We start from the raw sequence: 26,222 nt of genomic DNA on the forward strand, positions 1-26,222 counted from the left end.
GTACATGGAGAAATGCTAAATCTGCATGAGGAAAAGAGCTATTAAGAATGGTCCTTCAGCTGCTAGGAAAGACTGTTCAACAGTTTTCTATTGTGAGAAACGTATCTTCTGTGTGAAAAGCAGAAAAGAAGTAAAGTTGACTTTGTTTCCTGGAGAACTTGACTGACCTAAAGATTTTGAGATGGTTTCTCACTGTGAATATTCTTTTCCAGAATTTAATTGTTGCTCTTTTATTACTTTTTAATATCAATTAATCTGAATCCATGACTGGGAATTCCTACATTGTGATAGTCTGCAAAGAGAAAACAAAAAAAAGTCTGGTCTCAAAAAGCACTACTTAAAATCTAAGTATAGGAAGATAAATATATAAAACCAAATAGATCAGGAATTATAAAAAGTGAAAAAGTAAATTATAGACATATACTTTTCCTCAGGCAGACTGTTGAAGATGCATGGCTAGAATGACCCAAAGAGAGGTCTGCATAAGTTAACAGTGTTCAGAATACCAAATATGATAGTGATGATCTCCCTAGTGATAATGATAGGAAAGAAAGGAAGCTATTTGCAAAAGGTAAACAGTATTAGCACAATGCAGCCATTCTAGGGAACGTCTTGTAATCTACTTTTATCAGATGTCGCGGACCGCTGGTATCTCGTTCTTCAGGAATCACAACCCAGAAGGTTGTTGTGATTCCCCTCGTATATCAGAAGGCTTTGTTTCGCTCCAAAGGTCTATACCGCAATCAAAGGCTTCTAACAGAGAGCTTCAAGACACTGCTCTCCAGGGGCTCCTACCACTCCAGTCTCCAGGAGGGAACTGCCCCACTCCCTCTTGGGAGTGCCCCGCCTTTAACCATCCATGAGTCACGTGGTCTCCGGCTGACCAACGTGACTCACAGCACCTGTCCTGACGAGGCACAGGTGCTTTCTATTGTAGTAGCCCATGTAGCAGCCAGAAAACTTCCACAACAATTCCCCCTCTTTTTTTGAAAAAACATCTAATGACCTTTAGGGGTTCTTAACATTCCGATCCCATGTACAGCCACCATGTCGGATACCTTTAAGACTAGGATCATGAGGAAGTGATTCTTATATTTTTTTATCATACCAAGTCGGCGGTGGATATATCCATTGTTCTGATGATGTTGGATACATCCACCCTGGCTGTTCTGGCTGCTTTTCCTGATGGTTAACCTGCGGTTGCCGTAACATTCCTTCAAAGGGTTGTCGTAACATTCCCTCAGGGCTCTTTTCTGGACTGGTCTGCGGCTCCCATATTGCTCCCGCAAAGAGCTTGCTAGGGCTGTATGTCACGTATTTCTTAGTTCTTCTGTTGTCATTTTTTGACCGGCCGTTGGTGTAAATCCTTGATCTACAGTTTTTTGCAAAATGGCCCATCTTTCCACATTTATAACACTTCAGTTTCTTATTATATGAGGCCATCAAGGTGGTGGCTAGTACAGTCATTTCATGCTCTACAGACCCGACCTTAGCACACGCAATGACCATTTCCTCTAGAGAGGGGTGCCCTGGCAGTACTTCAATAACTCTTCGGCAGTCAGTGTTGGCATTATCCCTTGCCAGTTGTTTTGTCAACAGGGCCCGTAGATTGCTGTCATATACTTGTTTTTCTATTGCCCCTTGTAATCTCTCTACAAATTGTAGGAAAGGCTCCTTGACCCCTTGTTTGATCGTGGAGTACCTTGCTTGGGGTTTCGCCATTTCTGTGGTGCGCATGAGGGCCTGCATCCCTATTTGTTTGACCTGCTCAAGAATTTGGGGATGCCATTGGGCTTGTACTGCCGGATTGCTAAATACTTGACCCGTTCCCATCAGGACATCTGTACCAACGGCATAACATGGGTCGCCTTGAGGTAATTGTATATTGTGTAGTGCCTGACGATCGGCCAACTGCCTCCAAGTGCTCATAAAAATGGAGCATTGTACTGGCTGGAACATACTCTGAGCCAGATGTTGAAAGTCATACAGCACCAATATCTCTAGGTTTAGCAATCGCAATAATTGTGTCACTGCTGGGGAATTTGGCCCATATTGTGCTACTGCCTTTTGTATATCCTGTATGACTTTCCATGACCAGCCCAAGTGTTGATTGGGCTGGTTAGAACCCGGGAGGGCCAGTTCCACAGGGAATACACTCGGCCTTCCCCCCATTTCCATCATGGATAATTTTTTATTACTGACTGGTAACCCCAAGACTTGAACCAAGTCCCAGTCCCCAGCCTCTATTGCTTTCATTTTTACCTCGTTCCAGAAACAGACTGAGTCACGAGGTTGAACTGTCGCTGTAGGGGTTCCCAAGGGGTCTGGTTCCAACAAACACAGATTCTAGCGACTTTTCCCTTGGTGGAGAAACCGGTGGTAACTCCCCAGCTGAGCTGTCACTTGCTTTGGAGGTTTCTCCTAAAATCTCTTTTGCTGCAGGGGGGGTCATGGCCTGCTGCAATATCTCCACCACAGCTGCTAACTGCTGGGATACTCCTTGCAGCATTGTCACGGCCTGGCGCACTAGTGCTGGCTGCATAGCTCGTACCTGTGTCATATATGTTGCTGGATATGAAGTTGCCAGGGGTCGGGCCATTAGATCAAGCGGCAGAGCCGTAGGCGTGACACATCCTGAGGAGGAAGGGGGGGCTGCTGGGGCAAAGGGTGGGGGGCACTCTAATAACTCCTGCAGGGTGGGGCAGAGTCCCTGCATAGTCCCCGCAACTTTATTGATCTCCGTGAACAGCGAGGATACATCTAATTCGCTGTCCACACTGTCTGGGGCCAGTCCTCCTTCAGACAGTTCATTGTTTCCTTCATACCCTTCACTTGCTGATACATAGTCTGTTAATTCATCTTCCTCCTTTTCTGCCACCCCCTTTTGAATTATATTATCCAAGGTCCTCCATGTACACAGCAGGTCAGTATCAGTTAAGTTCTTTTTTCCAAGGACTACTTCACAAAGTAGCTTATATCCCAACTTTTTCCAAAGTTCTAGGTTAAAGGTGAAAGTAAGGCTGACTAGGTCTTCGTGTCCTGCTGCCCAATTAAGTAAATTATATAAATCTTCATTACTTATATTGGCCCCCGCAGCCATTCCCGCAGATTTAAGGAAAGTGAAGGTCTGATTCTCCTTGACAAAATTCTGGCCCATTTTAGCTCCCAACAGCTCACCTTGTTCCAGGTGTCTAGGTTGAAACAGCAGTTCTCCCACTGGTCTTAAACTTTGCTGGTCTTTAACACCACCACAATTCACCTTGAGGTCCAGACGGTTCACATTTCGCCGAATCACGTCGGGGTCACCAATTGTCGTGGACCGCTGGTATCTCGTTCTTCAGGAATCACAACCCAGAAGGTTGTTGTGATTCCCCTCGTATATCAGAAGGCTTTGTTTCACTCCAAAGGTCTATACCACAATCAAAGGCTTCTAACAGAGAGCTTCAAGACACTGCTCTCCATGGGCTCCTACCACTCCAGTCTCCAGGAGGGAACTGCCCCACTCCCTCTTGGGAGTGCCCCACCTTTAACCATCCATGAGTCACGTGGTCTCCAGCTGACCAACGTGACTCACAGCACCTGTCCTGACGAGGCACAGGTGCTTTCTATTGTAGTAGCCCATGTAGCAGCCAGAAAACTTCCGCAACAATCAGATGCAAACAAAAGGAACAAGTTACCTCCATGTAATAAACTTAAAGCAGAGCAACAGTACGTTTCAGTCATTCAAGGTACTGCTTCTTCAGTGCAGGGACAGTTCTGCTCTCTTCCTGATCAGTGATATTTCTTTGTTCTAGGCAGATCTTAGGCTCATTCCTGTCTAGATTGCTTCATCTATTTAGAGTCAGTTGCTCTTCCTGCTATTTAAAAGGTCTCAGTGCCTTTTACAGACCAAACTGACAAGAAAAACACCTTGAAGAAAAACACCTTTAAGAAAAAGGGAAAAAACAACAGCTCCCTCTCTAGACTATTTCCAGGTATTTGGTATGCTGCTGCTTCTCCAACTATACACGCTACTTTGCTAATTATGCAGTGCAGGAAGTATGAGATGCAGAAAATGGGTAAGAAACTTCATACTACAATGGAGACAACGATGACATGTAGTGTTGAAATGAGTGATATGAAAAAGATGAAAGTTATTAATGGAACTTCTTAAGAAGTGGTTTTAGGGCTTATTAATTTATTATTTAATAATTAAATATTAATTATATCCCTTATTTAATATTTTCATTATTGACCTTGACAAAAAAAATTAGGATTGTATAATGAAATTTATAGTTGGCATAATGTTTGGAGTTGTTATTAAGATCAATGAAGATCATGGTGTCACACAGATGGAAGTGGAAGCGCTTGAGAACTGGTATGATAGAACTGGAATTAAATATAGTAGTGCAAAGTATAAGATAATGCACTTTAATGATAAGAAATAGTGTTATAAGAGTTCATTAACTGGAAAAGATAGTTGTTGTGGCAGTTAATCAAAAGATAACTGTTAGTTACTGGTGTGATGTGGCCATGAGAGACTAAATTTACTGCTAGGAGATCTACCAGACAGACTCTATGGCATGAAAAGGATAGTACTCATTGTATTTCAGATCACTGATAATGTCGATTTAGTAAACCTGAATGGATTTCTCTTTCATCAACTTTTCCAGTCACAGCCTGAATGTACAGAAACTTTTAGGATTTCCAACACTGACTTTTGGCAAGCAGATCTATAAATCCTCTACTTGCTGCATGAATACATAACTGCTTTTGTTTGTTCCAAACTTGTCACTTACTGTATTTTTTTTTGATGTTCTGTACTTTTACTGAAGGAGAAGGTGGAAAATCTGATCTTATTCATCCTCTCCATGAAGTCATGATTTTATAGATCTTTATTTTATTCCTCCTTAGTCATCATTTTTCCACTTTATTCTTTTCTTGTGAAAGCCATTCCATACCCTCAGTCATTATCCTCCTCTGAACTTTTCTAATTCTACCATATCTTTTTTTGAGGTGGCAGATCAGAGTAGGCATACTATTTAAGATGTAGTTTCTAGCCACTTAGGTAAGAATAATGCACAACAGCCTTTCAACAAGCAAGGGAGAAATAAACAGATTTGCAATCAATTTTTTAAAGACTTTGTATATATAATAAAGGAGTATTAGAGGAATAATAGTGGAATGGATTTGATAACCAAGATCCTTTTAGTCCTTCTAGCTTCTTTGTGCCTGAATAAAGTACAGGAGGAAGTCAAATTAACACAAACGTGTTTTCTAGAAAATTTGTAAAAGTGCAGTAATAAAAGGTTCATAGCAAATTTACTAACATGAGTTGGGAAGAAGAAAAACTTTGGTTTCAGGTAAGATGCTGTTTCGGATTGTATTAGCTACCTCTAATGATGATCGTCTGCAAGAAATAATTAAGATTGTATCTCATGTAATCAAGACAACATATTTTTTATCGATAATTTAAGTTAAAATTTAATAGAACAGTGACTCCTGATATTTTACAGAAAATAATGTTTTAAAGGACATGTGAAGGTCCTGTGTGTTAAAGATGCACAAAAACATAGATGCTTTTCTAGTAGCCTCAAATGAGCAATGACTTATAGATTTGCCTGAAATGTAAAACAAAAAATTAAAGACAAGTGAAAATACTTATCCTAGTGGCACAGAACAAATTGTTCTTCTGCAGAAAAATAAGTGTAGATTTATTTACATTGGTTAGAAGTGCTTTTCTTGGAGTATTACTCTCAATTGCTGCAGATGTGTTTACTAAGCAAAGCTACACCTATGCATGACAAATCCATTTTCACTAGACATGATCTATCTGTGACAGCAATATGCAACAACAGGTCACAGCTTAGTAGCTCTAGTTTAAGCGGAACACCTTTACCTCAGCCAGTAGAAAATTATGTCAAAATACTCTGGAGAAAAAAAGTGCCAATTGGATTTAGATCTGTAGTTAGCACAGTTAAATTACAGAATAGCACAAATGAGGCGAAGGATGTTACATGTTTGCGTTCTGCTCACTGGAAAGCTGAATGTACCGCTAGAAATTAACATAAGGGTCAGTGCAGACACAGAGACAAGTAGAACAATACAAAATTTTAAGTATGATTTATGATCCTTAAAGCTCTCACTTCTTAAAAAAAATTACACTTTCTATATTATAAAAGATAGCAAGTCATAAAGGCATTTTTGAAAATAAAGAAGAGGTACACAGAGAATTGTAGGAAGTTCTTATCCCAGATGTACAGCTATGAAAACAAAACAAAAAAACCCAAGACTTTCTCAGGGAAGAATCAGTTGTCAAGGACATTTGAGATCAGTTTAGCTCTCTTAATCTCTTCTAGCATTTGAGATTAGCTTTGTTAATTAGCTTAAACAATAGATTTCTTATAAGTGCTTGAAATTCTATTATCTTAGTGCCAGTTTTTAGTTGCTGTTACTACTATGTTTGACTGAAAAAAAGTTCCAGCATAAGCATTTTGAAATTGGACTGTCATTCAGGCACTCAGGCTATGCAATATACTGACCAGCAATGACTCAGATAAGGAATTAAGCGGAGCCGAATCAAATTTCTTCCTCCAAGGCAGCACAGGCAGAGAGGAGAGGTCTGATAGAAGACTTTTCTTCATTTCTTCCAGTGCTTCAGCCATCAATACCAAAGGGCTGGAAGTCATATGAAAGCCAGATCCATAGCATATGAGAAAGGGATATGGTGGAGAAGATTAGGTAATGGCCAGAGAAAGACAATGGAAAGTGAGGGCAGTTATATTAGATGGAAACCAAGTCAAATGACTTCTATAAAGAAATAAATAGAAAAATATTTCTCAAGGAGAAATGCTTAATTTTCCAAGAACTTCTACTACATAACATATGTATGTTCTTGGTGTTTTATTTTTGCTTAAAAATGCTGCAGTAATGGAGATAGCTGCTTTGAAATATAAACAGTTTTTATGAGACAATCTAAAAGTAGTAACAAAAGTTAGCAAAGCCTATAGATTGTAGTCAAAGTGTACTTTCAAAGAAGTGAAGTATAGCATGTAAAGAAAAAAGTAAACTACAATTTGACAGATCAATGGTATTCTTTCTTATCTGTATTTCGAGCCACACAAATTAGACGCTTTCTAAAAATATATTACAAACTGTGGTTTTTTTGTTTTGTTTGTTTTTGTTTTTTAAGGTAAGAGGGCCCCCACTTGCAGGAGCATTTAAAGAAAGACCAACAAAGCCCACAACATTTCGCAAGTTTTACGAGCACGGAGACTTCCCAATTGCCCTTGAGCATAATACTAAAGGAAACAAAATTGCCTGGAAGGTAAGTCGTGGCACAGCTGTGACAGCCAGCTGAGCTTATTGAAGTGACATCTCTCATTGTCAAACAAAGTTGGCTTGTAAGTAAATAAACTAAACTAATTTCTTAGCAAGTGGAATATGGTGGGGAAGCTGTTAGAGAAAGGCCTCTGAGTCAGCTGTCTACCTTGGCTAACAATTAAATTATATGCTGCAAAAAGGAAGATGACAGAGTTGCTTTGCCTTAGAGAATTGTCTCCTGCCCAATTCATCTCTATTTTTATGAGGACATGGCAATGCAGCCTGTTTCAGGCAGTCCATCAAATGATGAAAGTGGCTGGATACAGTGAGCAGCAGCCATTTATCTCCCCCAAATTTCACCTTCCTGCAGGACACTTCCAAATAGAAGCTTTAATTACCTAAATGGATAGGTCAAGATTGCCTGCTCCCTGAAAATGCAGAGCAGAATATAAATGAAGGTAGATTCTTATTCCACAGCTGTACTCAGTCTACAGCATATGTCAGACAGCGTAATCGCTGTCATACGTGCCCCTGTTAGAGGCTGACCTCCACTGCTGAAACCATTACAGCCCCGACATTTCTCTGACAAAAGGTTAATTGGCTTCAAAATAAATGTATTGCCTAATGACTCCATTCTAATGCGGCTGTGTTTCTCTCTAAAAGACTTGGTGATGTTATTTGTAAAACTTGCCAATCTTCTAAGTAACTACCGCAGACTTTTAAATTTAATTTGAAAAATGAATGCTGATCTTTAACCTGCTCCTACTATTTAATTATTTTGGTTATCATGAATTACTTTATTGTTTTGTGTTATTCATTGGACTAGAATAAGATTTTGCTGGAAGCAGTGATAGTTACAGAAAATGAACATGATATGCCTGAGCAAAATATGTCAGCTTATACGTAGAATGTTTTAAATTGTTCACGTCAAGAATATGATACCAATTTTAAATGTATAGCTATGTTAATTCAACATAAAAAGGAGGGATTTTGTAATCTTATGGCTGATTCTACTCCTAATGAAGCCAACAGGAATAGACTTAACAGTGTGATAAGTAGTACTATATAATTTGTTAGTAACTAGATTTTAAGGTAGCTTTTTGTTTTTCTAAGTATAGAAGAGACTTTTGTCCTACAATTTTGTTGCCCATAACAGTGTCGAATCAGCACAAGGAACAATTAATAGTTCTTACAGCAAAGGAAATCTCTATCCAACAAGACTTTACCCATGATCAGAAGGACATTCCAGTGCAACTGATCTTTAGGCAACCCTATAAATGCCCTTTCTAGACTAAAACTCACAGGCTTACAACATAAGTGTGCACTCTAATCTTTCAACACCAGGTAAGACCTGAAGATGATTTGCAAGCAACTCCAAAAATCTGCAGAATTTATTTTTTATCTTGAGACATTATAACTTCTACTTACTCAAAATCAAATTGAGATGTACGACAATTTACCTCATTGTATTTGCTCTTCGATGCATATACTTCCATCATAACGTTATAGAATCATAGAATATCAGGTTAGAAGGGACCTCAGGATCATCTGGTCTAACCTTTCTTGGCAAAAGCACAGTCTAGAAAAGATGGCCCAGCACCCTGTCCAGCTGAATCTTAAAAGTGTCCAGTGTTGGGGAATCCACCACTTCCTTGGGGAGATTATTCCAATGGCTGATTATTCTTATTGTGAAATTTTTTCCTCTTGTGTCCAATTGGAACCTCCCCAGAAGTAACTTGCACCCATCACTCTTCTGTGTGACTCCTTGTAAAAAGGGAGTCTCTATCTTCTTTGTAGCCAGCCTTTAAATACTGTAACATAGTGATAAGTTATTCCCTAAGCCGCCTTTTCTCAAGGCTGAACAAACCAAGTATGCTCAGCCTTTCCTTATATGGCAGACTTCCCAGTCCTTTGATCGTCTTTGTGGCTCTTCTCTGGACCCTTTCCAGCCCGTCTGCATCTTTTTTGTATAGTGGGGACCAAAACCGAACACAATATTGCAGGCATGGCCTGCCAAGCACTGAGTAAAGTGGGATAATGACTTCTTTATCTCTGCTGGTGATGCCTTTGTTGATGCAACCCAGCATCCTGTTGGGTTTTGCTGCAGCAGCAGTACACTGTTCACTCATATTGAACTTGTCCACTGGGACTCCCAGGTCCCTTTCCACAGAGCTGCTCCCCAGCCAGTTAGATCCCAGCCTGTGCTGCACTCCTGGATTATATTTTCCCAGGTACAAGACTTTAGATTTGTCCTTGTTGAACTTCAAAAGGTTCTTGTTATCCCATTCTTCCAGCCTACCCAGGTCTTCCTGCAGGGTGATTCTCCCTTCTGAAGTGTGGAAAATATTTTTCATTGAGAGGGTGGTCGGTCGCTAGAGCAGGCTTCCCAAGGAACTAGTCACACCACCAAGCCTGTCAGAGTTTAAGGAGTGTCTGGGTGACCCTCTTAGTCATATGATTTAGTTTTAGATAGTCCTATGAATTGGGATTCAATAATCCTTATGGATCTCTTCCAACTTGAGATATTCTATGATTCTGTGACATCTTGCTAACTTGCCATCTGCAAGCCTTGCAACCACAGCTGAACATCTAGAGTAAGTGTTTGCCCCCTGTATCTGACAGTTTGAATTGTCTGAAAACATACTGCCTGAAGAAAGTCACAATAGCAGTTTCTAGTCAAAGATCCAGCACATTTTTTTTTACTTAACACAATTTGCAATCTTATACACCTGATGTCTCCCTAGTGGCCATCTACCACAATAAAACATTGATATCTAGCTAGTGCAGTGTAGGACTGAGACATCATGCAACAGTTGCTTTTGCTATTACTGTTAATCCTTTATTTCAAAACAAATGATCACTACTTCAGCATGCATGCAAGAAGGCAGCATAGTAGTGGACTATTCCATTCTTACATCAGTGCATGACACAGTCCAACCTTATTTCCCTTATTCCATGGCACTTGATTTAGTCACAAATCAATCCAGACTGAGTTCTGTGGCAGGCGCTCGAGAAAACAATACTGAGGTAGTAGAATTACTTGAGGCTGTTGTTTAATTTGGCATGCAACCATCATTGATTATTGTGCAGTTTAAGTAGATGAAGCAGGCAAATAGGAGTTTTCTAGTTGAAACTTTACATTAGATAGCTTCTAAAGTCTTCGAGGCTGCCCACCACTGCAAAAAAAGCAAGAATGTCTTTCAACATTAGCTAATGCTTAAAGGTGCAGATAAAGTAAGGTCTGTATTTTTCACTTGTTTTAAGGGTGTGCAAATAGTCAAAATATCCAACATATATCCAATAGCTGATTTTCATCAGTTAATCATATTTATTTGTAAATCTGATTAAATAAGTAATCTTTTTAGAAATGTATTTTACTCAATGCTACTTAAATTCATTAAAATGAAAAAATATTTTAATAATTAAATGTGTCTAGGTAAAATGTTCTATAAAATATTGGCTGAACTATTTTTATTTGCATGAATCATAATTCTAGTGGAAGGTAAAAAGAAGAAATAAATGGTAACAGTGATATTTTAATCCTGCTATAATTGCACAATACCAATGTATTATTGTGAGAGGATTTTTTTGCTCTGTTTAGATGTAGTGTGTATCACGGTTCATTTCTCTCTTGTTAGTTTGTCTACTAAGTAGTGCATAAGAGAAAATGCAGGGTGTGCTCAGAAACATGATTTGTTCTGACAAACAAAAACACTACAGGATTTTGTTCTTTTCTGCAAAATAAACAGTTGTTTTTTTTCTTTATTTGTTTGCTATAATTACTGAAACAAAACAAAACTGTAATTGTCAGCCACTAAATATTTTTTTGAAAATGCTTTGAACTCTTGTTCACTGTATTGTAATTCTGTGGGCAGAATACAGTCATTTTCAGCTAGAACAGAAGAATCTGAAATGTTTTAATATGTACACAATGTGAAGAATCTGAAATGTGTTGATTTTGTAACAGTTCTGCAAATCCCTAATTTTAAACCATGATTAATATCCTGTAAGGGCTGGCTACCTGTAACTATGGTTGTAGACCTAGATAAGATAGAAATGTAAAGTTCAGGAACTATTCAGAACTATTTCTGAATAACTGCATTTGTTGAATCTTTAATTCTGAAATAATAGTACTTTGGTGTTGTTGTTTAGCTAAATTATTTCCAAAATGCACTAAATTTACAAAGAGGCATTCTTACGCCAAATTAATCCTAAGCATAGACAAGACTAAACCATGCAGATAAACCATGGTGTTTATCTGGGTGCCTTTTCTTATAAAAGGCACACAAGCAAATTAGATCTCGCCACAAGATCATTATAGCAAGATGTATCTTCTACCTGAATTCTTAGACTACTTCTCTAAGTTTAGAAAGGCATGTATTTGAATACTCCTGTAATATTGGCATTCTAGTTCATAAGTTTTTCTATTATTGGAAGTTCTAATAAACCTGTTTCAACCTAATGGAAGTAAACAGATGGACAGATAAAATATGTTTACAATATATAAATCATTACATACAAGAACAGGAAATTGAACCCGATTTTAAAGAATGCCATCCAGAGGGGAAAAAAAAACCAAAAAGAATTTAAGAACTTCTGATAACACCAAACTAAAATTATCTGGTGTTAGAGGCTCTAATAATGTTTATTCCTAAAAGCAGAAGACGTGACTGTTTTGGTGTTCCTAATCTTTGTTTTCGAAACTGCAGAAAAGTTATCCTTTGTCATTTTCAAAAGATGAATATAGAGAATGACTTGTTAATTATGTCTGTGAAAAGAAACCCACCATCTTCGTAACTCACCATACAAATTTCTGGGTTTGACCGCAATTAAAGTGAAAGAATCCATACAAAATGAATTCAAGACACTTCTTCCCCTTTCAGGAATCTACTAGCAGTCAGTGAATTCTTTGCTAAATGGCATACACACAATGTAATATTTTAATATCTAATTTAAATCCTTTGTATGTTTTCATATTCCCTCAGTGGTCATTAAATAGAACTTTACAGTTATTAGTGCCTTAAAATTGCTGCGAATCTATAATAATCATATTTTTTGATAAAGCAATAGCTTTTGAGATCTAGAAATAAACAGCTTCTTTGGTTGAATTGTTCAACAAATGTTCAAGGGTCTTTCCAAATCTAAAGCATTTGTTTCTGCCCACTAACAGAGAATGAATAATAATGGTAGGGTTTGAAAATCTGTTTCTGATGTGTATCAAACGCAAAAGTTTGGCACATAAACTGTTCTTAATTTAGAGTTACATATTAGTAGAAAGTTATCTTTTTAGAAAAAGAATGTGTTAAAATACTTATAAGCCTTTTGACTACTTATGTGGGATCCTGCAGTTCTCTTTTGGCCTATGTATATCACAATTTTATTTCAAAATGCAGCAATATATTCTTTTGCATAATCTCATACCAAGATACGAGTAGTAAAAGCTCATAACTCTGGTCTGAAAGGACTTCTATTTTTAAATATACATTACTGAATTAAAAAAGGTCAGAACGCAATTAAACCTTTGACTAAGAAAGTAGATAAAACCAAGAAAGTATTTCTGAATTATTAAAACTGTGTTTGAAATGCAGTCTCTCTGTATCATACAGAAAGTCATCAGAATGTTTGAAAAATTATTATTTTAGGGAGTGGCGTTAATTATGAAAGCCATTATGCAGGGGGAAAAAAAGCTTTTGTTCGTCAAAAGAATTTTAGCATTTTCAAAGAAATTAAAACCAAATTTAAAAACGCAAACTTCTCAAGCAAAATGTCAAAATGAACATGATTTCCATCTTTTGGGGTTTATGTGTTTTTTTTTCATAATAGCTATGTTCACTAAGGATTTTACTTTTATTGTTTTAATTTCTCTTCATCCTCTCTTTCTTACATAGCTTGTGTTTTTCAGGGGTTAGTATAAGCTATGGCAGTAAAATTTCTTCTTGATAGAAACTAGGTGCAGTGGTAAAAGAAAGTGTTCTGCCCTTAACATCATGAATTTGGATTATGCATACACTTTTTCCTTGTGCAGACTATTGAAGGTTGCTTTTGATAATAGGGACTACAAATAATTTGAATATGCCACAGAACTTTAATTTTTTATTAGCATCTCACATTCTTCATTTGGTTTTACTAGCATGTCTTATATTAATTTATATGAAATTCTGAGCTGCTATGATTAAGCCGGTACCAATACCCAGCACCAAGACAGATCTTTTTCTGGTTTTCGGTTTTGTTTTGGGTTTTTTGTTGTTGTTGTTGTTGTTGTTTGTTTTGGTGTTAGGCTTTCTTTTGTGTTTAGATTGGGTTTTTTTTTCCCATAAAATAGCTGTGTTTTAAATTTTGTTTTCTCTTCCTGGAAGTGCAACCTTTTTTGCTTGTTTGAGACATAAGATTTAAGTGAGAGAAAATACATTTTTGTACATGAACGGATATAGTTGAAAGGGAGACAAGTTTTCAGTTGCAGACTCCTCAAGTAACATCTCAGTATTTTTCATTTTTGTGGCGTTGTGTTGCCACATGAATAAACACTTACTGTATGTTATTCCCTATATAATATTATGTAAACTTAGGTAACACTTCCCAAAGTTCAAATCCCAAAACAAATTAAAAATGGTTGGAGGGAGCTCATTTACTCTAGGGAATGACCCCATAATTATACTGTTGTCTTGCAATTTATACTAGTGAGATGTAATTCTGGAAGTTGAGAGGTTTTAGTAGCTTATTGCCATAAGAAGAGGAAAATCCAACTTTCCTTCACTACTTCTGGTATTTCTAAGGTATACTTGCCACTGGCACTGATGCTTATCAGAGCCCTCTGTGAGAAAATTTATCTCACTAACTCAGGGAAAAAAGGTGAATTTGTTTTTTCTCAGTTAGCAACATGTTCACAGCCTTGTGAACTTTGATTACAAAAGGGTCCTCGAGTGCTAAAGCTTTGTGTTGGTGAAGGAGAGACAAACAGTAGTGAAGTAGTGAAGAATGGGAGGGAGTTGAAGGATCAAAACTTTTTTCTTTGACAGCAAGGAACTGCTAGATTAGTTTAGCTGCTCATGGAATTGCAGCCTCAGATATCTGAAAGCAAAGAGAACAAACTGCCTATGAAAAATAATACTTCCTTTAGAATTTATTTTCATATATAGAGAGATGTGATTTTTTCCTGCTTCTGTTCTTTGTTAAACTATGTTTAATATCTTCTTAATAAAAGATGCTGAGGACACTGTCATCTGAAAGAAAACTTGTAAGTCCCCCACAAGTGTTGTCATGCAGAATGAAAGCTTTTTGCAAGATTATGTACAAAGAGGAGTGGCCATGTATCATGTTTAGGCACAGTGTGTACAGCACAGAGTAGTGTTAGTTTCTATTTTATTTAATGTCTTCATTAATGTTTTAAGAAATAGTTCAGAGTTTTCTTCTGCAATAGACTTCTGTTTATCTTCTCCAGAGAGCTTCTTTTTTTTTTAATCATTTCAGTGCTCCTTTTTAAGCTTGTTCCAATACAATTGTATTGGTATAACAGAAAATTGCAGTGTGAATTCCAGAGAAGGTGACTGAAAGCAAGAATTTTTTGAGCCAGAAAAAATACACAATAATTTAGAGAGACTAGAAATATGAATTGAGGTAAAGAAATAAACCCTTGGAGAAATATATTTTAAATGCTGCCTCTGGGGGGAAAAAAAAAAAAAAAACAATAGAAAACAAATTAAATTTAGTGTAAAGGAATAGTTTGGAAAATAATAACTTTATTTTTTAAAGGACAGTAAAAACCTCAGTTTTCTATGGAGACAGTAATAACAGCAAACTTGAGATGTGGCATGGTAGCAAGAAAGAATTATTCAGTTTTAAACTAAAAATGTAGCAATAGCTCTGTTGCATCATCTTAAATCAGAAATTAATCAGAAGTGCTGTCTTTGTTGATGTGCATGAGACTTTTTCTTAAAGACTGTTAAAAATTGCAATCACAAGTCTGTTCTAGTTTCCTTTGTTAAATGCATAATACTAAAAAATAGCCACATCTTAATGATTATGACCTGATTTTCATTTAAATTAAGACTCCTTTAAATCTCTTAGGCAATATATGTGTATGTACTACACTTATACCCACTCTATGGCCTGAAATCAAAAAAGAGCTATAGAATAAATATAATATCTTTTCTAGCAAATAAAACAACAAAATTCCTATTGACTGCATTAGAATGAGATTGTTATGACCATGGACAAATATTATTCATTATATTTTCCCTTTTTCTCCTTATGATATTACAAATTTTTCTATAGATCTGTTAGGTTTTTAGTTCTCAATAGTGCTCACAGGAATCCATTTCTGATCAGCTATGAATTGTAATGTCCTGAGTTATCAAAGTTACAGAAGTTATGATCATCCTTTGGATAACAGCAGGCTTAAATCTCTCTTACATCTAAGAAGTGTTACATCTAATTGTATCCAATTACATTTATATTTAATGTGTTAATTTTATATTTATAGTCAATAGTTTTGTAATTTTTTTTCTTCAAAACTCACTATTTATATTGACTCTAGCATTTCATGTGAGTTAGCTAAGATTAACTATCTTTTGTTTACAGACTAAAATAGGGTACCAACCTGATGTCTTTCAATTAAGGCAACATTTTTAAAGTTCTTGAGTAACTCTGGGTGCTTCCAGTTCCCATTTCATAATAGTCATAGTGACAGTAGGTGCTGGATCAATAGGTTTCTCAGGTTTGATTTGATCTAGCCAGTAAGTAACATTAATTCCAAATAAATTTAGTCTGTTCAAATCTAGCTTTTCAAAAGCACTATAATTAATTTTCAATTGAAAAACATTTCTTAATAATAGTGCATCAATTAACTGCATGCTTAAAACAGTAATTAAAAATTTAGATAGCCAGTGACTCTGTAATATGCATTTTTCTGTTGGTTCACTACTTAATATTAATCTACAAATCATTCATGACTTTACTCTTTTCTGTTAAGTTCTTTTTCACATCCAAAAAGATGTCTTTGCAGATCTTAGAAGAAATTTGTGATGTTAGAGATTAAAAAAGAATCTTATCGAAATGCTATTTCAAAACACTCTAGCAAAACACTGTTTTTATGAAATCGCATACAATTCAAAGTAACTATTTCAATGTTTATCAACATTCTCATTGATTTTTTTTAGTTTGTACATTTAAACTAATATTTCTGGTGAAACACTGCATTATGTCACATTTTGTATTTGAGATTACTCAATGCAATCTCTTTCTTACCACTTGTGGCTCACAAAAATGTAATTCTTTCTAGAGATAGGTTTTTTACAGTCCTCTGGTCTTTTCCATTTCTTTCATATTCATAATTTAAGAATCTAATGAAATGTCTCTTTTCTCCATGCTCAGCTAAAGTACCATATTTGTTAAAAATATGACATGTACATTTGCTTAACAACTGAATAATATGTTTCCCTTAAAAAGTAAAAAATGTTTTCCTAGAAATGACTGAGATCTCCTTTCTTTTAAAAACATCGATGCTGAATCTGGGATCTAGTGTTCAGATGGAGTCTAAAACAGGCCTTGCAAAGAGTAGTAACGGTTTACCTGATTCCTATAGTATGGAGCTGCCATATTTCAATTATTAATTCTTTTGTGGCTAATTAATAGTCACAACTTATCCCAGGATTCTAGAAAACAGTAATATTGTGGCATTTAATTTACTGTTCCTTTTCCCTGCATACACAATTAAAGCCATTCCTTTATTTGATGTAAATTGCCATCTCTTGAAAGCGTATGGAATGAAAACCCAGCCATGTATCAGAAATAACTTTAATTTAAATTTGCTAAATGACCTCTGAAAGCTAGATGAAAGATTTTCTGCTGAATGGGCCGGTGCTCCCTGCCTGTATAATTTATGTGAGAAATTAGTACGAATGGTTCACTTTTATGGAGCAGTGCTGCTTGTAGCAAGCCTGCAGAAACAATTTTCCCCCAAGCCTCCATCTGTTCTTCAAACCAGGGCATATGCCATCTCATCGAGCTTGAAAGTCAACTGATTTATAACTCCTGAAAAGTGCATAGATTGAAAAGAAAGGTCGACTGCTGCTATGTGACAATGATTTGCTAGGCACTTGGATAAAGACAATTCACATTACTATGGACCCTGGAGGACGCAAGTGATGTTGTAAGCTTCAGAAACTGGTAGATTGATATATAGGACAAAACCAAATTGCTCCTCCTCCTTCAGTTAAACAGCTACCTTCCTTCCTAAAGACAGAAACTTTTTAGAAGGTAAGTAGGTAATGTAGCCAAGACATCTTATTATACTGTCTTTCAGGCAGAATAAGCTTTTCCTAGCTACAAGGGTTGCCATCTAGAAGTGCCAGGACTTGTTCCACTTTAAGATGCAAGCAGAAACATCTCTCTTTAATAGTGCTTCTTGTTTGTCAGAAAGGTTTGTTCAGTGCCACAAACATAGTCTTGATAAATTTTCTGTTTCTACTCTGAAGGTGATTTCTGAGCCCTATCCCAATTAATGAATGGCTTGTTCTCCATCATTAGTTGTCAGCCTTCCTCCTTTTACCCAAATACTGCAGACTACTCTGCAAAGTGACAAAACAAATGGAATTGACAACATAAAAATCAATGTGCATTTGATGTTTTCATTTCTGGTAGTCAGATACTGTGACTGTTCTACTTTGAGGCTCAGAGACTGAATCATTTCTTCAACTATTTGTCTTACTGAGTCTGAACTTTTTTTATAATTTCAGGTAAAAAATGGAATATAGTTAAGTACATTTTTAATTTAAGAAAGGTAATGTAGAAATGATGGAAGGCTGCAATAAGGTCACCCTGGAACCTTCTTGTCTTCAGGCTGAACAGCCTCAATAAAGAAAAGCAGAACAGTGCAGATTAACTAGATCGCTATTATGAATAGTAAGGGAATGGTTTGGGTTGGAAGGGACCTTAAAAATCATCTAGTTCCAAGCCCCCTGCCATGGGCAGAGACAACTTCCACTACACCAGGTTGCTCAAAGCCCCATCCAACCTGGCCTTGAACACTGCCAGGGATGGGACATCCACAGCTTCTCTGGGCAACCTGTTCCGGTGCTTCACCACCCTCAGAGTGAAGTTTTTCTTCCTTAGATCTAATCTTAGTCTACCCTCTTTCAGTTTAAAGCCTTTACTCCTTGTCCTATCATTACATTCCCTTTCAAAAAGTCCCTCTCCAGCATTCTTGTAGGCCTCCTTCAGGTACTGGAAGGCTGCTAGATGGTCTCCCCAGAGCCTTCTCTTCTCCAGGCTGAACAGCCCCAACTCTCTCAGCCTGTCTTCATAGCAGAGGTGTCCCAGCCCTCGCATCATCTTTGTGGCCCTCCTCTGGACTTGCTCCAACAGCTCCATGTCCTTCTTGTGCTGAGAGCCCCAGAGCTGAATGCAGTACTCCAGGTGGGGTCTCATGAGAGCAGAGTAGAGGGGCAGAATCACCTCCCTCGACCTGCTGGCCATGCTTCTTTGGATGCAACCCAGGATATGGTTGGCTTTCTGGGCTGCAAGTGCACATTACTGGCTCACATGGAGCTTCTCATTGACCAACACCCCCAAGTCCTTCTCCTCAGGGCTGCTCTCAATCCAGCCTGTACTTGTGCTTGGGATTGCCCCGACCCATGTTCAGGACCTTGCACTTGGCCTTGTTGAACTTCATGAGATTTGCTCAGGCTTACCTCTAAAGCCTGCCGAGGTCTCTCTGAATGGCATCCTTTCCCTCCAGCGTGTTGACCACACCACACAGCTCGGTGTATTTGGCAGACTTGCAAAGGGTGCACTGGATCTCACTGTCCATATCAAAGGACAGTCATAACTGTTCGTCAAAGATGTTAAACAGAGCCAGTCCCAATCCCAACCTGTGAGGAACACCACTCGTCACTGGTCTCCGCTTGGATATTGAGCCGTTGACCTCAACTCTTTGAGTGCGACCATCCAGCCAATTCCTTTTCCACTGAGTGGTACATCTCTCAAATCCATGTCTCTCCAAATTAAAGACAAGAATGTTGTGCGAGAAAGTGTCAAATGCTTTACACAAGTCCAAGTAGTCCAGGTTTCCTAAACTGTTTCCAAAGCATAAACTAATTCATCGGTGTTACATTGTCATCACTAGCCTCTAGGAACCTTTCACATCAAATTCATGTTCACATCTCCTATGCTGCAGAGTTCTGATCTGTGCTGAGCACTGCTCTCATTCCTCGCATTGTTATTCTGCTAAGTAATAGTATCTGTTAATACCCAGTTTTATTGTCCTTTTACTGTCTTCCCTGTTGGTTCTTTCATCTGTATCTCCTCTTGCTTATCTGTGAGGAGTTCGTGTTCATGTGAAGTTGTTCATAAGGACAGCTCAGCAGGAACTGTCCTATATATTCAAATAAGGAATGCTTTTTACATGTTTTATTATGGTGTAAATGTGTCTTTGAATAGAAATCATTCAGATTAAAATTCATGAAAACTTCCTAAAAAGTCAAGACCTAAATTTTAACCTTTTTTTTTTTCTCCAATTTCCCTCTTCCTTTGAAATTTGTTGACAACTCAGTTCAATAAAATAGCTATCAATGTGGCATGAAAGAGCTCTGTTCCTGCAGAGATTTAAGCAGGTAATTTATGCCTTGTGATCAAATCCACTGAAGTGATGCTTTTGCTTATACTGTGTAGAAGTGTTAGTGTGTTGATGTACCTACCTCTAAAATGAGAAAAAGATATTTGCATTTGTTTGTTTTCAATCATAATCATGTAACTTTCTTAATAAGTACTAGCTTCAAATTGTTATTGTATCTTTAAGACACCAATGGCTAAGACCTTTAAAAATGAAACTCATTTAAATATGTCTGATAAAAACTCTATTGGAGTGGTTGAATTGTGCTTTTTTATGAAAATTTTGAAGACTGAGTCTATATTTACGTTTCAAATAGCAGTGTGGATGTTTGGCAGTAGTAGTAGCATGTGGTAGGTTATCAGGGCTAAAATAAATTATCTTAAATATTTAAATGAGGTAGTTCCCTTTGGCTTTCAGCTTTTGCACATTAATGCTCAGGAAACAGGCAATCGTAGGGAATTATAAATACTGCAGTTTTTGTACTAAGTGACAGAATCTGTGGGTTGCTAGTTTTCTCTCCTGTGACTTCCTTCAATATCATGCCAAAAAAATGTGTCTTACTTAGGTTTTAAAGGAATATCAGCTAACTAGTCTCTGGATAATGAAACACTGTAAGTGCTGTAGGACCTAGTGGAAATCTATGTTTATAATATCAGAGTTAAAACACGAAAAAATACCTGGCACATTATACTTAGAAATAATTTAAATCTTATGCATTGGAACTGATTTTCTATGTTTTAAAGTTAATAGTGTGTTCATATGTGCAGGTAAATCCATGCCCTATTTAAAGATTTCTTACAAGATGGTAGAGAAACAATACCTCAGAAGATCACAAATAATGATTTTTAAAGAGGCATGAATATTCAGACAAAAATTTCCTCAGGCTAGAATGAGGCTAAAAAACGGTGTTACTTCCAGTGTAATCTAAACTTCAGTCCAAATACATATCTCTTTAGGAACATGAGTTGTATTGTAATGTAGTGAATCTCATCTTATAATGAAGATTAAGTGCACTGAAGTACAATTCTGCTCTGAAAAAGTAACACAATTAATGTTTGTGTGTTCTGTTCATATCCAATGAAATTCTATTAGGGTCAGAAGCCAGTGGTTGTACGCTTAAGAAATCATAAATACCTATATAAGCCTGTACAGTAAGTGCAGTTCCCACTCTGTGCTTCTTATCTTGTCCTTTCAGACTCTTAAAAAAGCCAGTTCAGATGGGAGACCCCTGCTTTGCCTTGGCATTTAATAACAGCACTGGAACCTTGCTGCTCTTATTATTCCTAGGTTGGTAGACTGGGGGCCCTGGATAAAGCCTGTGTCTGAGACAGAAACATTCCTTTTGGCAAAGCCTGAGCTGGAGTGTATATTTCACACTTGAATTTAGGTGAATTTCTGTTTCCTTTGTTGTTTACCTTGTGCTTCCACAATGTGAAAGACAGTATGCATTATTAGCTGGTCTTAATATGATTTTTTTCATAATATATTCACAGAATCAGAGAATCACAGAATGTTAGGGATTGGAAGGGACCTCAAAGGATCATCTAGTCCAATCCCCCTGCCGGTTCAGGACCACCTAGATTAGATCACACAAGAACATGTCCAGGCGGGTTTTGAACATCTCCAGAGAAGGAGACTCCACAACCTCTCTGGGCAGCCTGTTCCAGTGTTCTGTTACCCTTACTGGGAAGAAGTTCTTCCTCATGTTTAAGCGGAACCTCCTATGTCCCAGCTTATATCCATTTCCCCTTGTCCTATCATTGGATGCCACTGAGAAGAGCCTGGCTCCATCCTCATGACAGTCACCCTTTACATATTTATAAACATTAATGAGGTCCCCTCTCAGTCCCCTCTTCTCCAAGCTAAAGAGACCCAGCTCCCTCAGCCTTTCCTCATAAGGGAGATGCTCCACTCCCTTCATCATCTTTGTGGCCCTGCGCTGGACTCTCTCAAGCAGTTCCTTGTCCTTCTTGAACTGAGGGGCCCAGAACTGCACACAATATTCCCAATGCAGCCTCACCAGGGCAGAGTAGAGGGGGAGGAGAACCTCTCTCGACCTACTAACCACACCCCTTCTAATACACCCCAGGATGCCATTGGCCTTCTTGGCCACAAGGGCACATTGCTGGCTCATGGTCATCCTGCTGTCCACCAGGACCCCCAGGTCCCTTTCCCCTGTGCTGCTCCCCAACAGTTCAGTCCCCAACTTGTACTGGTACATGGGGTTGTTCTTACCCAAATGCAAGACTCTACACTTGCCCTTGTTGTATTTCATTAAACTTCTTCCCGCCCAACTCTCCAGCCTGTCCAGGTCTCTCTGAATGGCAGCACAGCCTTCAGGCGTGTCAGCCACTCCTCCCAGTTTAGTGTCATCAGCAAACTTTCTGACCATGCACTCTATCCTATATCCTATGCACTCTATATATTCACAGATCAGCTCAAATACTTGCTGAAAAAAAACCCCTCACATAAACTAGATTAAAACAGTGAAAACTGCAGTCTTTTTTATGTTTGTGCCAAAGTCTAACCTTCTGTTCTTGTACAGCAGTTTGGGTGGAAACATGAGCAGTCATAAGTTGATACAAAAGGGCATAGTTCATGTAAGTTTGGGAACATGGGTATCACAGTTATTAAGAGTACTTTACTCCTTTTAGAGTTAAAGTAAACTGGCCTGTTTAAAATTCTTGCCATCATACACTTCTCAGGGGCTGATTCAACATGAGCTCAAGTAATAGCTGGCAATTTTGTGATTTAGCTGGAAATTTCTAGTTTAAGCTAGAGATGAGGAAAGCTACATTTCTTTTTTTTTCCTTGCAGAATTAAACCTATCTTTTGTATTTTTTTTTCTGCTGTACGATGCTTTTTGGAAGAGATAGGAAAAATAGCTGTCTAAAACTCTTCAGTAATGTTACTGAATTTTCTCTATTCTTTCTTGAGAAACTATAAGCAGCATATAACCACAGTCTTGATGCTACAAACCCTTCCCAAAATGTGAAATATTTTTTTTTTAGATAAAGATTATCTGATAAGGAAAAACCTTAATCTTTCTTGAATTTATGCATGGGTTTTTATTCATTTTTAAATGTGAACTTATTCAAATCATTCATTCAGAACTTAAATCAGAAACGCATAGCAAAATATTTGCAATATCATCTGTGGTAAATTTGATGTGTTATTTCTGTGAGATTATACAAGAAGGCCATAAAATTAAGTCCAGCTACAACAGAAGTCCTGATGCTATGTATAACAAGTATGAAAAGATGAAGTGAATACAACTGCCTGTTCACATAGCTCTTGCCATCAGTCTGTCAGAGAACTCTTGTCTTCAGACATTTCTGATTACAGACAACAAGGTAAAATTTATGCTTTCTTGTGTACAGAGTAGCAGATAATTAGGACAATAAATCTGTTTGCTCTCAAGGAAGTGGAAAGACAAACTTTTATGGATTTACCACCTCAGAAAGTGATTTAAACTATCTGACTGACTTTGCATGAGGTTGATTTGAAATTCTCACATGATAGAATAGAATAGAATAGAATAGAATAGAATAGAATAGAATAATTGGAAGAGATCTACAATGATCATCTAAGACAACTGCCTGACCACTTCCTGATGCATTAATTAGACACAGCTAGTAACCATCAGCAGTAACAATCATGGAGAGCAGGAACTTCAGCCCCATACCTTTTCCCCAGGTAATTTTTTATTTATGCTTTTAGGATCTTAGACCATTAATCTAGTTCTTTGAAATGTTATAGCCTAATGTGGTGTTATTGCCTAATATGCTGACTATCAGGTTAGAATAATCCTCAGAAAAAAGGCTTTTTTTTAGATATCTACCAGTTTTGGTCCAGAATTCCAGTTATTGGTTAGCATTGGGTTATTTGATGAAAATTTAAAGATAATAAATACATGTTGGGACTGCTAGAATTATGCTGTTCCTCTTAATCTTTTATTTTATCAAAAAGATTTGCTGAGAAACCTTAGAATGTGAAAGTGAGTTCTCTCTAGGAGTGAGACATATTTTCTGTGCTTTAATAATTAATTCTGTACCCATGTATATTTCATTATAAAGTGGCAACCTTTTACACTGCTGTTACTTCTGTAAGAAGGTCAAAACTACTCCCCTATCCTGAGTAAGGATAGGGGATAATGTGCACAAGCAATTTAGAATGGTTTTTCTAAGTTTTTATTTTTAAAACATTAATGCTTTCATATCAGCTAGGAAATCTCTTCACTTATATGCACATTCTCACCTGCAGATAATGAAAATGGGATAAGCCTCTAAAATATTATCTAGATAAAACCTACTACTTTTTATTTCCAGAAGGATTTTTAAAAGCAGTTATGTCTGATCTGATATGACCTTATATGAAAGAGATTTGATTCAGGTCTTCCATGTCCTACCATATATATCAAATTTCACTAAACCAGTAGAAGCTACTAATGGTCGACTTCGCGCCTATCAAGAAATATTGTGCATCTATTTGGAATTCTTTACAGTCATTCAGCAAAACATAGTGCCTGAGTCCTGTTGTTTGGTCAGTATTTGTTGCAGAATACTTTGAAATACTTGGTAAAATTGTTTTATAGTCAGGTTCTTTGTTCACAGATTCCCATTTAAGTCAAGTTATCTAAATCATAGATTTTATGGGCCACATATTTTCTACTAACTATACTGACTTTCTTCTCCTATTTATTTCTAACTTCAAACCTGTGTGGGTTTTTTTTTCCCATAGAAATATTTAACCTGTTCTCTAGTAAATGCTACTTTTTTATGAAGAACCATGACAAAGCCATTCTAACGACCTTCTAAAGAAAGATCTTCAAATTAAAGTGTAGCTTATAATACCAAATGTTTCTCAGTTGCATATAACTTTACTGATCTTCCAAGACTTCTAATAAGTTCAAAACATTCATTCCTCCTTAGCAAAAAGGTTATATCTATATCCTATAAAATGTTAATCTGAGTGTTTATTATTCTACTTTTTTTTTTTTTTTTTAATTCCAACACTTTTAGCAACTAGAGGGAGGTGTAATAACTATTGTTCTGTAATTTCTGGAAGATTATTACATTTCCTGTTCATCAGATCTTTGGTCCAGTTGTTGCTATTAATCACAGCGTGAGTGTTTTCTAGCACATTAACCACTCTATACTCCTTTCAAACTCCCACCATCTGGATTTCTGGTTTAGCTTGTGAGTTTATTGCAGAATCTTCTCTCTTTTTTTTTTAATTATTTTTTTCCCACATCATTTACTGCTGTTGGTACTTAATTTTTATTGCTATAAACTAGAAAGTCTTTGGGTTTGTATCTTGCTTTTACATTACATGTTCAAAATTATACAAAGATGATATACTTTTTCATTAGAGTCCTTGCCTTTCTAAATTAGGATTCGAGATCCCAGATCACTTTGAATTTCCACAAATACTTTGTCCTGGCACTTTATCGTATTCGTCACTGTTTGTCTTTATACATTTATGTATTAGTTCTTTTTTTTTTTTTCTTTAGCTTATGTCTTACTATAGCTCATGCTATTGACTCCAACAGAATTTAATTTTTGAAGTCTAAAATTTGGCAGACTACTTTTTGCTTAAATTAAATGAAATGAGATGTTGAAAAATGACTAACTGGCTAGTAGCACTTATACAGAAAATGACCTGTGGGTCCTGGTGGACAGCAAGGTCATCATGACTCAGCTCCGCATCCTTGCAGCAACAAAGGCTAACCACATATGAGATTACATCAGCAATATAAAGTCAGGAAGCTGAGGGAAGGGATTATTCCCTTTTACTTAGTAGTCATAAGACTGCATCTGGAATTCTGTGTATGGTTTTGGGCCTATAGGAATAGAAGACCGATATCAACACAGTGGAGAGAGACCAGCAGGTCGGCCACCAAGATGACCAAGGGACTGCAGCACATAACATACGAAGAGACAATGAAGGAATTGGGTTAGGTTAGCCTGGGCAGGAGAAGGCTGAGGGAGATCTAACTGAAGTCTTCCAATGCACAAAAGCGTATTATGGACGAGACAAAGCCAGACGCTTCTCAGTGGTGCACCACAGAAGGACAAGAGATAGCAGTCACAATTTGCAATAAGGAAATTCCAGCTAGATAGTAGAAAAATAGTTATCCATGTTTGGGGCAGGGGCTTGGGTGAGATGATCTCCGGAGGTCTCTTCCAAAGTAAATTATTCTGTGATCCTATTAAATTAGATGGAAGAGCCTTTTATTTTGTATTTCTGCATTACCTTTTTTTGGAAAATGTCAAAACATACGGCCTTTTACTGAGTAAGACTTCTCAGTGCT

At 37.2% G+C, this 26,222-nt stretch overlaps 1 protein-coding gene across 1 annotated transcript in view; it reads left to right on the plus strand.

Moving 5' to 3' along the window:
* Window positions 1-26,222, plus strand: part of PACRG (parkin coregulated) — a 267,926-nt gene that overhangs the window by 57,085 nt on the left and 184,619 nt on the right. Inside the window, exon 3 of the mRNA XM_086626857.1 lies at window positions 7,172-7,306. Coding sequence (XP_086482983.1) covers window positions 7,172-7,306 — 135 coding nt within the window. The remainder of the gene's footprint in view (window positions 1-7,171; window positions 7,307-26,222) is intronic.

This window comes from Tauraco erythrolophus, chromosome 2 (assembly GCF_009769465.1).
Source record: "Tauraco erythrolophus isolate bTauEry1 chromosome 2, bTauEry1.pri, whole genome shotgun sequence".
Lineage (NCBI taxonomy): Eukaryota > Metazoa > Chordata > Aves > Musophagiformes > Musophagidae > Tauraco > Tauraco erythrolophus.